Source organism: Channa argus, chromosome 15, assembly GCF_033026475.1.
Source record: "Channa argus isolate prfri chromosome 15, Channa argus male v1.0, whole genome shotgun sequence".
In the NCBI taxonomy this organism is placed as follows: Eukaryota; Metazoa; Chordata; class Actinopteri; order Anabantiformes; family Channidae; genus Channa; species Channa argus.
The window spans coordinates 19,436,482-19,449,764 of NC_090211.1; the positions used below are offsets into that span (position 1 = coordinate 19,436,482).

At 43.3% G+C, this 13,283-nt stretch overlaps 1 protein-coding gene across 2 annotated transcripts; it reads right to left on the bottom strand.

The window, feature by feature from the left end:
* Window positions 1–693: 693 nt before the first annotated feature.
* On the bottom strand, window positions 694–11,138 carry cbx6b (chromobox homolog 6b). Of its 2 annotated transcripts, none has more exons than XM_067477612.1 (5): window positions 9,945–11,138; window positions 5,799–6,081; window positions 5,202–5,443; window positions 3,960–4,151; window positions 694–3,488 (listed from the first exon to the last, which is right to left on the bottom strand). In XM_067477612.1, exons 1-5 carry the CDS (start codon window positions 10,656–10,658, stop codon window positions 3,258–3,260), a joined length of 1,662 nt encoding a protein of 553 aa, XP_067333713.1. In that variant the 5' UTR covers window positions 10,659–11,138; the 3' UTR covers window positions 694–3,257. The 2 variants fall into 2 exon arrangements, with proteins under 2 accessions (XP_067333713.1, XP_067333714.1); XM_067477613.1 differs by having other exon boundaries at window positions 3,972–4,151; window positions 9,945–11,135.
* Between the last annotated feature and the right edge of the window lie 2,145 nt (window positions 11,139–13,283).

Below are 13,283 nucleotides of genomic sequence, written 5' to 3' on the forward strand. Positions count from 1 at the left end.
GATGCAAGTGCAGGCATGTGCAGACTTTCTTCTGTGTGCTTCATGTGTTTTCATGGTACTTTGCACTGTGGGTAAAAAAAAAAAAAAAAAAAAATACCAATTCCCAAGTCTTTTTTTGACAAATTTACAAAAAACAAATGCTACATTGTTAAAGTAAAAAATTTTCTTTACAAAGAAATTCAAATTAATTACAAATATAAAACAGAAAGCAAGTGCGTAAGTATTGAACGTGTTTTGGTTTCTAAATTAAATATAAGTAAATTAGTTTTTTTAAAAATGCAGCAAATATGTTTGAAGGATTGTAGTATAAATACTTATGGATTTCTTTGTATCTAAATAATATCTATTTCTGTCCTTTGTGTCTTCTCTGCATTTAACATGTTTTTTTACATGTGAGATCATGTGCTACAGAAACAGAACCTGCTGTTAACATTTGCAGTAGATTCTCTTTAATTCAGTTTCTCATTCACACTTTGCCACAAGCATTGGAGAAGGCTCTGGGCTTTTCTCCTTGAACTCATAGCTTTTAATGTGCTTGTAAGGAAAAAGATTCGGAGAACGAAGCCTGCTTTAGTCCTTTGCCACTGGAAAAAAAAAAAAAATTCTTTTGAGGCTGGTGAGAACTCTCACTCACAAGTGCGTGTATGTCTTTGTTTTTGATTCTCTGAAGCCATCAGCTCAAAAGCACTACAATTTCATCTGGAAATTGGAACTTTAATAAAGATTTGACTTTTGTACAACAGCACATATGCAGAATAATACAACACCATACAAGACGTGGACGTAGTGCTTAAACAAACAGGATAATAGACAGACACCAGCATACAGTTGGGAAAAAATGGAATTATCATGGAAGAAAAGACACGGCAATAGTTTAAAAGCTTCAATTCCAATAGTCGTAAACGTGAAAATGCCACATCACTGTCAAAAGCCCCAGAAAAGCTCAAAGATGAGCTGAACAGACACAGGCATAATAGTAATAATACTGCAGACTGAGAGGCATCATCAAAGACACTATTAGCCACAGCAAGATGGATTTTGACCTGATTTAGCATCAGTTTGGCAGCACTGCACAGGAGTTTCAAGTCCTGCGTCGGTGTTTTTCAAATGTTTTATCAAACCTTTTAAATGGGAAAGAATGAAATCAGCAGGGAATTCACAGAAACGCTGACGCTTAATCAGCTCGAAATATCTCGCAGTGCGAATTCCTCATCAGGATAACACATTTGATTTGTTTATAAGGGTACAAACACCCCGACAGGCACTTTCCACTTATTCTAGCCGTGTCCGAAGCTTCAACACGTCTCCTACAGCGGTTGAGATAATCATCCAAGTGGTTTTAGAGCACAAACATGAGATGGACTTTCAGAAACGTACGGGATGCACCAAGGCGTGTTACGGACATACAGTACAACTCATGCGTGGAATGTAGGAAGGCAGGAAAAGTTGGAGGTTGCAGGTTGTTAAATTTAACACACCATATTACAGAGTGGGTGTGTGTGTGTCTGTATATATATACATATATGTATATATATGTATCTATTCCAAAGAGTAAACAGTCAGTATTTTCAAATGGCAAAATTGCTGTGAGTACATTATGAAAGCAACACTGTATATAGAGATGCATGTCTGAAAATTGGCATTTACAGTAAGACATGACTTTAAAAACAAAGTCCACAACAATTTGAACATAATTCTTATATTAGACCACTTTACTTACCATTAGCACAAAATGACATAAATTAATAAAAAAAAAAAAAAGCCAGTGTCAGAGACCCCGATTCCTTCATAGATTAATGTAAAGAAACGCAGGAAACACTGTCCCTCCGTCTTTTGTGAAATACAACACATCGCAACGACAAGAGATTGCAAGTATGTGAAAACACCATGCTGCATGGAAACAATATATCATTGCCCCATCTTCCTTTTGCCTTTCATCATCCACTACTACTTCATTTCCCCCCTGCTTTCTCCAACGGTTTTCACTGCCTCACCTTGACTTCCAGCTCCAAAGCTGTCACAGCCCTTAATTACCTCCACTCTGACCCGAACGCACTCACAGAGGGGATTTGCGGAGGCTCGACACAGCTTCTGGCAGCCACGGTGGAGGTGAACGGTTCGGAGGCTACAGCGGCTGCTAACAGCTCATTGGCCTTTGATTTGTTAATGGCCACTTGTTCAAACAATTTTAAGATTTAAGTTTTGAGATTAATAGCACACACATGTAGGAACGTTACGTACGATGCTACCACCAGCGGCTGGTTAGCTTAGCTTAGCATTAGCATTAATACTTAAATAAATGTATTTGTTACTTGTGCAGATTTGACAACGTTACCAAAGTTAATTAGTCAATAATTAACAACCCATATTGAGAAATATTTTAAAATATTCCTTTTGTTTGCGCCTTTTGTTTGTTCTTGGTCGGTTTGTGGGCTCGAGCCAATTTTGCCGCATCCTCCGATTTTCAGTTAGCCAGCGGCTAATAGTAGCCTCATGTTGGCTGTACAGACACAAAGGGGATACGATACGTCTCTTGGTGAGAAAGTGTGAGTTTATGGAATGTTTAATTATTGTTTTGATATTCCTACCAAAAACATCTTACAGAATATCTAAGAAATTCTGGTCGGCTAATTATTATTCTGCTGATGCTTTTGCTAGTTTAGCTAGCAGTTCTTGCTAGTAGACTCATGCTAATGCTCAAACTAGGCCTGTGTCCTTATTCATTCCCTAATCCTTATATAGTGAACATTAAGTAGTTCACATTCTAGACACTTTGCATCATCACTAACTATATCGCTCGCTACTATAAAACACACTACATAGTGAGTAGGGGGTGATTCGGGACACAGCCCGGATGTTTTCCTTGCTTAGGCTGCTAGCTGGCTGTCTAACGAAGCCTTAAAAGTTGGAAGTCGGAGCAATAACAGCATAATTTAGGAAAACCCGACTCTAGATGCAAATCATTTTACTCATGTGAAGCGAGACTACAGGTGTGTTTATGAAGACAGACATCCTGTATTAAACGATTCTACGCTGGACCTCCATGATGGCTTCACTTGTGGTTACTAGAAGTTTGGCAAAGGGCCTCTCCAAATGTACATCTGCCAATATTTTACATTTTTAAGTAACTGTCAGTCCATCTTACAGAGTAAACATCATTTAGCAGTGTGCATGCTGGGCAGATGGAAAGTGAAAGTCTTAAAATGGCTACAACTTCCTCCTTTGTTTCACTTCCCCCCTGTTCCTCAAAGCCTCAGTCACTGAGACCTCCTGCTATGTTTACTACATGGTTCTCCTGGGTCCTTGGTGGCTCCGCCATAAACTTCAATTCCAGTCTCAGTCCAGGGAGCCACGTTGCCCTGGGATACTTTGCTGCAGCGAGACAAACTGGCCACTTGGCCAGAGGACAGGACCCGGTCCCAAAGACCCACCTGAGACAACTCTCCGACCAGAGCCTGAGAGGAATCAAAACCCCCACCAAGATAATCCTGGAGAAGAAAGGATTACTGTCACATGGGCTGCAGACAGGAAACAGTGTAATTGTAGATAATAACTGAAGACTTGAAAAGAAAATGGACTTTTTCTTTTTTTGGTAGACGCAAGAAAACTGATTTATAACTGGCCGTTTGTCTTACTCTTCCATAAACTACAGTCACCTCAACACTTTATCAGAGTGCGTGATACTAATTAAGCAGATTTTGTAGAATTACTTTCTCTCTCCACCAAGATCTTTACTGCATTTATTAACTACTTTAATTTACTATATTTTCTAGCTCTTGGAAATGTTAGTGAGTAAATGGTCCCACAGTTGCAATCAGTAACATATTTGCTTGCAGTGCTGTAGTCAGCACTAGTCTGAAGAACACGCCATATTAAATCTCTTTTGCAATAAGCTGCCAACCTTGCTCGCCTCTAATCTGTCCAAACTTAATTCTCCTACTCCACTTTTATTCGCTCACTGATGTGTTCACCTGCTCCTGCCCAAGTACGAGGACTCCTCCAGGTCTGATGTGATGTCCAGCTGCCAATGCGTGGCCCTCGCCCCTCAGCTTCCCCCCCTGGTAGGCCTGCCAGGCTCCTCCCTTCTGGTTCCAGCTCACGCAGATGTGCTGCCAGCTGCCTCGGGAGAGGTTCAGAGGCAATTGCGCCACCTAGGAAAGGAAGAGCGAAAGGACAGGCCTGAGAAAAGAGGTTTGCATTCTGGCGGTTTGGTCTATTGCACATTTAAATGTAAGACATGTCATTGCAACTGAGGGCGCAATGGCATTTGCATGATAATGATCCATATATCTGACAGATTGTCGAGCCTTCGGGACTCAAACTTTGGCTGTCACAATTTTTCCCACTCTCAAGAACATTGTGCTACCTCCAAGGACACTAGCATTTCCTCCAGGCATCTATTACCATTACGGCTTCCCCTGAATTATACGTAAAGCCACTGCAGTGGCTGCAGTGACGTCACTGCGGGGCCTTAATGTTTCATTAACACACTAATGAGACTACTTAGCTGGGCTGCTAAAATTGATATCTTTCCTTTGATCGTACTTGTATGCTAATATGTCATTTTTTTCTTCCTTCATAGCAGATGCAATGTGAGTGGAGATTCACTAAAGTCTTAGTGAATCGCCTCCTATGGTCCTAATTTACCAAAAAACAAAGCTGGGCTCACTGGTTGGCATCAAGTCACTCACACTATCTCCAGCCAAGATAATGCTGCAGACTGCTAGATCCGCTGTGCTTCTACAGTTTCCTACAGTTCTGAAGATTAAATACATTTTGGGGGATTGGAGGCTTGTATTTCACAGATTTCCATGGGTGCACATTTGCATTACATAGTAAGTGCTGTCTCATCTACTGCCCAATTAATGCCCACATACCAAATTAATCTCCATCCAATATGAAGTATGAAATATTTTGCCACGGCAATTGTTTTATTTCATAATTAATTACACGCTTCAATTAGTTTTCGATTGTATACATCTTTTTTGTATCTTGGCTAAAATTTAAAATAAAATGTTGTAGAACACCAGCCTGAAGCATTAGCGTTAAGGAATTGAATCTCCAAATATCCCATGTGACAAACAGTACTTGTTCTTGGGAAATGGAACGGAACCCAGGCCACTACAGACATCCGGTAGATGTTCTTGACGTTATTTTCCAAAGACGCCCCCTGGAATAAAAAGTATAGAGGCAAACGGTACCTTGTCATTTATGAGTAGCTCAGCAGGGGTATGCAGGCCTCGCAGCAGCACCAGCTCGTTCGGCTGCTCGGGAACGGCGTAGGACAGAGGCGTCCCGATGCCTCCCTCTGCAGGCCGCAGCCACAGGCAGAGCGTGAAGGCGCGCAGCTTTGGGATGGCGTGTTTCACAACGGCGTACATGTAGTTTGTCCGTGTGGGGAAGGAGAGTCGGTAGCCCTCTGGAAACGAATGCCCCGAGACACCTGATGAAGTCGACGGAGAGCGTGTGAAGAGAGAATTCGCTCTCTTACGCCGTATCCACACATCAAAACATCTCTGTTTTTCAGCAGGGCATGGATTTAACAGTCTTTCTGATCTTTTTTATCTTTTTCCCCCCATAAATTATACATAATAAATTCATCTTAAAGAAACCCCATGGCTTGATTTAATTAAGAGTAATACAAAAATGAGAGTACTGAAGATTATTTCTTACCATTGTGCAGGTGTTTAATCACATTCACTTGTAATTTCTCTCAGTTTATACATCGGTATATTTTAAATTAAACAATATCTATTCACAGATGTGCTTGCAGACATTTATTTCTCTCAGTATATTACCTTCCTCCATTCCTGAGATTCGGCGGTGTAGTTTATTGATGTCCAAGTCAATTTCCTGTCTGTGTTTCTCTGTTTCCTGCCTAAGGGCTTTTCTCTCTTTCTCCAGCTGCTCCACCTTCTTTTCCAGCTCCCCCTCGAAGTCTTCCATTCTCCAGGGCCTGTCAGCACCAGCCTTGTGTCCAGGATCAGCCAACCTTTCTGGGCCACCAGACCTCCTGCTTTCCTCTGCCGCTCCTGACGAGCTGCTGTCCGTCTGGTTGTGTGGAAATGGGCCAATGTCTGACTGCAGAGGAGGGAGACAATGTAGGGAAACTGGTTCAGAGTGTGGGTTTGAACGTGATCTCTAGTGCTCTCTCTCACTTGCTGTGTGTTCTTTTCAGCAGGCTTTGCAGCAGTACTTCTGCTGCTTTACGATAATGCACTGTCGTTCTCAACATTATTCAAGGAACTGCTTTTTTGAAACTTTGCATTTTGGATGGAGAAGCTTCTAAAGTGTCAACATGTAATTTGCTGTGAAGTAATATGATGGCAATGAAGGTTATGTGTGGGACTATTTCTTGGGTGTTAGAATCCCCATTATGCCACAGTTAGCTGGGTTTTATTGCTCTAGTTTTTGAATGGAATGTCAGTTAGTGAGCTGTAGGCCTCCTGGTACATTGTGCAGCCTTTGGGACAGGTCCAGGTTACCAGATTTCCCATTGTAACCATCACTGTTCCTGAATCCCATGAAGAACTTCAGCCCCATCACATTCTCAAGGTATAACAATTGGTCACTTTGTCAAGTCTTTTGGCTGCTCTGGTGCTAAATGTAAAGAAGGGAATTTGTTGCCTAAAGCAAAGACAAAACTATTTTGAGCCAAAGTTCCCCATCAAGACACGGGACTTTACCACAGAAGGCAGAGGTTCCGTGCGCTTTAATGATGATTGTTCCCCTACGATACGCAATGCGAAATGCCCAAGTTGGACAGTGGAGACAGGAGGATCTGTTGGAAACCTTTTGCTCCTTAGCTGCTATGCCACTATGTTTATCAGCTAGTTGCTGTGTTTGTCTGCTGTTTGGCTCTGACCAGATACAAATGCTTCTCCTTCCACGTTGGTTCATTGTTTTTGAATTGTTATTGGCACGTTGTTAAATATTGCACTGTTAATGTAGCCTGGAAACAAACACAAACGACTATTAAGATGAAGCTTTGGGCCGGAGCCATGTTCTGGCTTTTAAATACTTGAAAGTCACAACGGCTGCCAAGTACATTATGAGAACTATTTCAGTCAGCAACAAACTGTTAAGACTCCACAGCATAATTCTGTACTAAAATAATAGCCAAACAAAAAGGAAGAAATGCCAAAACAGATTATGCAAGATTTTTTAAACCCATGTTGTTCAGTATTTCCACCAGGTACATTGTTTTACAGTGTGCTGTAAAATGACCACAAGACACCACGCAGATAATAAAAAATAAGATATATAATGGATGTTCCCATCAGTGCTGTCCGCTAAAAATCCTTCTGACATTACCTTTCTCCAGTAGGCTCGTCATTCTTTTCACACCAACATTTATATGGGCATACAGCATTAGCTTTGTGCTAAAGTCAGCAAAAATGTAGGTCAACATCCCTGAAATGTTCCCATGACATCTGAAGTGCTGACCGAGCCTTTAGTCGTCGTTTTAACGTGTGTAAAACTTTTACAACTCAACACAAATAGGTCTACAAACTACAACACGTACACTGATGCGGAGCCTCAAGTGTCAACACTCCTGTATGACTGCATGACGTGTGATCTGCTCTCAAGTGTCTGACAGTTCTGTTAGTGAGCCTGGGGTCAGGCTCCAAGGCAGATATTTACATGTGAAAACATTCCCACAGCAAAATTTCCAATACATATTTACATTAGTGCTGCTGCCTCACGGCTAGAGTGTCGCTTGCTCGAATCCCTGCTGCTGCCTTACCGTGTGCTTTGCGTGTTGTTCCCATGCTTGTGTGGGTTTGCTCCTTGTACTCCGGTTTCCTCCCACACCCCAAAGACATGCATGTTAATTGGTGACTCTAAATTGCCTGTCGGCAAACGGTCGTCTGTCTGTATTGGCCCTGAGATGGAGTCCTGTCTAGGGTGTAGCCTTCTTCTTGACCTCTTGTCAACCCAAAGGAGGGTTAGGGAAAGAGACGCCGGGTTTTCTGAGAGTGAAACCGTAGTCACTGAAGTTTGGTTCGTGGAGGCTACTTGGCGACCTAAGTGGCACAAATTAGAATTTACCCTGATGATTGTGCTTAATAAAATGTCAAGAAAGATCAAAGTTATTACATTTCGAATATCCAAATTGCAGGACAATGGTGAATGAAGGGTGTTTGAAATTAAGTGTCAAAGAATGTGGTCGATGTTGAGACATATGAAACAGGATGAGTGGCGATGCATAGATTTATCCTCTAGGTAGAACTTTTTGCTTCTCTCATCAAGTCTGTGCATATTTGTATTTTTTATGTAGAGAATTCTTAGACTGTAATTGGTGCTACAATAGTGTTTTAGGGGAAAAGAGAACACTAATTAATTACAGAGTTGGTAGTCAGTTTGTACGGATTCCTCCTTCATACTGTATATTCATTTTTTCAGTCAAAACAAATAATAAGCTTCCAAGCACAGAGTAGATCATAACACCCCATGAATTAAATTTCAACACAGTGTGTTGGATCACCAGGTTGTGGCTGGATCAGCGTGATACCACTGAGCATTCAGGTGGACGTCATACAGAAACTGCTGTTTAACAAACAAGGCCCTGAGTAATGCTGGAGCTGGAAAACCATTAACTGTCACCATGCTCTGCATCATACGTCTGACCAGATGTTGCCGCTGCAAGCAGCTGAAGGTTAACGAGGAATGTTGCCCGTGATTTCTGCTTCCATCCTCCCCAGTGAAGACTGGTTGCCACAAAAGGAGTGACTGGAAAAGTGGAGTGTGTGTGTGTGTGTGTGTGTGTGTGTGTGTATAAGATGCTTGATCAGCAGATCACATGAAAGAAGAAGGCAACTTTCTCTGTGTTGCTGCATATTTACCAGCACAAAGGACCTGATGTAAACACCGACCTGTGCCAGTAAAGTAGGCCAAGTACCTGCTGTTCATAGAAACGTGACTCCGGTGGTGAAGGAGCCACAGAGGCGGTCAGCAAAACGCACTGGCTGCTAATTAGTCTTCTGTGACATTTCACCACATTATTAAAAAAAAAAAGGAAGAAAATGTGCAGAGCTCCAGAGCAGTGTAAGACACGGAGGTGGCTTTTCTTTATCTGATGGTGACAGTGTGCAGCAAAGTGCCCATTATCCACACAGAAAAGACCCCATCCAGCCATGTCCTACATACACTACCACTGAGTGAGGAGTGCTGTTCTGCAGAGGAGCACGTTTAGTCGGTGCTTTCAGCAAACACGGGCACCTCGTGCATTATTTATAGTATTTCTTTAACCAAAAATGAGGTTATACATCATCTGATTCTGTTCAGATAAGAACACTTTTCATGTTACTGAGCAATACTCTGTCCTCCTCCTCCTCCTCCTCCTCCTCCTGCTGCTGCTGCTGCTATTCTCTTTTTACCCTCCATCCCCCCCATCCCCCCATCCCCTCTTCCCCTGCCTTTCCTTTCATCTCTCTTTTAATTTTGCATTTCCTTCTTTTTCTTGGCACCACATGACAACCTCACCAAAGCAGTGACTGCAGGGATTAACACATGGCAGTTCCTCTTTAGACAAAACGGCAAAATCTCCATGTTGTGACCAGGTTACCTCCTTTCAAAATAAGTCACGTGACGTGGTGATCAGGCTCGATTCTGGCACGATGCATGCAAATATTCGGGGCTGCTAATCAAACGCACACAAAACCTGCTGGACAATTCACTTGTTGCCATGTAAAGTGAAACCCCTCACTGTGAGAAACCACTCAGTGACTGTAGAGTGAAGACGAGCATGAACTCGCATAATCACTTGTTACTGCAAACTGTAGCTCGAGTTGAAGGTGCACTGCGTTATACAGTTATCAACCTCACTCTCACTCAGTCTTAACAGGAAAATGCCTCTTCAGGTTCTCAGATACGTGCTACCTGATATGACTTGATATTTCAGGTGTGTGCGTTTGTTTTGTTTTTTTAATTCTTCATCTTACCTCCAGTTTCTCTATGCGGTCTTTGAGCTGGGTGATTGCCTGCTCCAGTTCATCCACAGCCCTGACGGTGAGCAAGTGGGCACCTTCGGGGTCCGCCGCCGGGCTGTCCCGCACCATGATCCGCTCCAGGTGCGTCTCCGCCGCCGCTCCTCTGCGCCCCCACAGCCCCGCGGCGCTGCCGCGTCTGTCCGCGCTGCTGCTTCTTCCGTTGAGCCCCTTCTCGCACTCGGATAGCTTCCCCGTGAGCTCTCTGATGGTCCGCTGGTCGCTTAAAATCTGGTCCTTTTGCTGCAGAACCGTCTGCCGGAGCTCCTCCGCGGTGGTGCGGAGGTAGCCCCAGTCTTCTGCCGCGTACAGAGACGGGCCGTCCGCTTGTTGCTGAAAGTTTTTCGTGTTGCAGTCCCCGGCGCGGATCGGCGTGCAGATTAGTCGACTGACCGTCGGGTCATGTCCGCTGAGTCCAGTGACCCCGTTCACCCCGCTGAGCCCTATGTTGAAAGTGGGCGCTTCAGAGTCAGGCGTTTCAGAACCATGGAGAGCTCCCAACGATCCGGGCTTGGCCACGGAACCTGCTGCAGCGGGGGTCTGCGCCGCAGCGTCCGGATACAGCGAATAGTTGTCGGTTGCCGGTTGATGCTGTGCCGCAGCAGCCTTAGAGGATCCGGTGTGGACCGCCGCGATGATGCAGATAACCGCTCCGATGAAGGCCACCATTCCGGCGGCTAAAATGACAACGATGAACTTCAGGGTGGCGGCGAGATTGATCGTTTATCAGAAAAATATGCCAATAAAACTCCTGATCGATAAGAATTGCAAAGGCGGCAAACAGCGAAAAAGTATGAAAAAAAAAATGTTCCCGTGTCTGAACGGAACCAACACCGCTCCTCACTTCCCCGCTTTACCACGACAGGCGCTTAGAAAAGCAGAGTCCCGCACCATAATTGAGCGATCATGGAGTCAACAGCAAACATCAGAAGCAGACAGATTGTGCTCCACCTCCTCCCCCTGTTCAGCGCGCATGTCCCCGCTGTTCAGGCAAAATCCTGTCTGTTACTGAAGCAGAATGAGGAGGGGGGAGATGGAGGAGGGGAGGGGAGACAAATAAGACTGCTCCGTGGAGTCTGATAGCACAGTCCTGCAGCATGTAGCCAACTTTTCCAGCAGTACTTCTTGTCTTTGTGTCAGGAGGTCAGAGGCACAAGCGGTTTCCTTAAATCCTCGTTTGAAATGTTAGCACACAAATTTTGGCCCCTGCAGATGCAAAAGAGGCAAATCAACAAAATCAAACGCACAGGTACCACAAAGAGTTGTAAACGACTTGAAGTAGACACATTATGACAAAACAAAGGACACAACTAAATCAAAAAGACCCACTATTACCACAGAAGTTCGAGGACAGACATATAATAAAACCAAAACGACAACATATGACTGAAACCAGAATCACACAGCCTCATTTGCTAATGTTTTGTGCCTCCTTCACACTTTTCTGTATATTCAGTCGGGGTGAGGACTAAGGGCCCTTTTTTTTCCATAATGCATCATAGTTGCAGCATCTGCTAAAATATTGTAGGCAGCCTCAACAGAGAGGGTGTGGCTTTTCATTTCTATTTACCATTCAGTCTAAATAGAAATATTTCTCTACATGCTCAACGGTCTGTGTTGCGTCACAAAATTAGTTTTTCTTCCCTCCGGCTTAATATTCTTTTGCCCAGCAACACATTACAGCAGTAGTGTAATGTGTTGTGTTAATGGCCATAAGTCAGCCTGAAGGCTCCCTATGGATCAGCTGTACAGCAGCAGAGATGAAAGAATGATGACCCTTTTGTGTGTGTGTGTGTGTGTGTGTGTGTGTGTGTGTGTGTGTGTGTGTGTGTGTGTGTGTGTGCGCGTTCCATGATACAGACCTGCTGCAAAGTACATGTTCATTTTCAGTGGGATGCATAGGCCCACAAGCCTGTGTTATTAAAAATTAATTTCAGACTGTGCATGGGACCTATAGAGAGAAGTAACACACAGACAGAAGTGTGAGAAAAAAACTCTTTACACTGTGTGGGAAGCAATGATCTCATGTGTATAAAATTAGTGTGTGATGTGCATTCTCACCCCGGTAATAAGGAGGTGGGGGTGGGTGGGAGCTAACACTTCTGAAGGTTGCAGGCACTAAAAGCTCTAATTTGAGATGTGTGAGGGATGAGGCGTCTCACATCCAACATGTCTGTGGCAGGAAATAGCTCAAGCTCTCACAGAGACACCGCGGAATGGCAAAGTAGAAGACGGGAGCCTGGGAAAAAAAGAGAAGAAGAAACAATCACTCCGACTGAACCAGCAGCGTCTGAGCTCCACAAATTTGTATTCAGCGTAAATGTCAGCAGTGGAATTTTCAGCTTCAAATAGCTTCTGCAGCCGCACTGATTTCTGTCAAGCTTGTCTCTGCAATGCCCCCGATGTTGATTGTAGTGATGCTGGTGCTTTCAATCAGGTTTTATTTCAGTGTTTTATGACGAATTAACATTAACTCGGGGCCTGAGCGTGAAAGGCGTTTTGAGGATTTGAAACCCAAATATGAAGTTTTCTTTGCTTTATTGGAGCTAAATGGTTCGTAAATATACTAAAAACTACGGGTGCATCAAAGAAGATCAGCCTATAATGTTCTATAACTTATTAAAACACAGAACTGGTCTATTATGTTAATAAAAGACTGTAGCCTGAGCTCAGTTTATGATCCAAGCCACCTTTGACCTTTATGTTTAATACTGCAGTGCTGGTTGGGCTGTAGTTGTTAGTTTTTTGTAAAACTAAAAAAAGGTTTTCTTTCGTTAGTGAAAGTGTTTTAAGTGTTTAAACTGCTCAGGATTTTGTCAGAGCTACTTGAGCTTTTTGTCCATTTTTATCTTCGTAAACAAATGGTTTTAGGTTTTTGCAGGAACTAAGGAAACGCGGAATCGTTTCGTTGTTTGTGTGCAGATTGAGTCTTTGTGCCAGTGCTGGAACAACACAACCACAATTATTGTTGTTGCACAATTAAAAGAAAAGGAATAAGCAAATGAAAAATGTCAAGTGTGTGTGTGTGTGTGTGTGTGTTACAAAGCTGTTTAAAATTCCAGTCATGCTTCCTGTTAGTTTTTGGTGCCATCTAGTGTGTGAGTGTCGTTGTCCTTCGTGCCTCACACCAGCACATGTAATCTGATAAACTAACAATTCACTTTTGAAACTCGACTTTCTGCGTGAATCCTCTCAGGAAAAGCAAACTCATCGACACATTTATGTAATTCATACACCCTTCACACATTCACAAACGGAATACATAACTGTCTGTGCAGCACTTGCACCTCTCTG

Bases quoted from the DNA above. Each gene is read 5' to 3' on its own strand.
- cbx6b (XM_067477612.1), bottom strand. From the start codon at position 10,658: ATGGTGGCCTTCATCGGAGCGGTTATCTGCATCATCGCGGCGGTCCAC. The intron at 6,082-9,944 runs GTAAGATGAAGA...CCTCCTCTGCAG, and splicing joins ACCGCATAGAGAAACTGGAG to TCAGACATTGGCCCATTTCC. The intron at 5,444-5,798 runs GTAATATACTGA...CGACTTCATCAG, and splicing joins AATCTCAGGAATGGAGGAAG to GTGTCTCGGGGCATTCGTTT.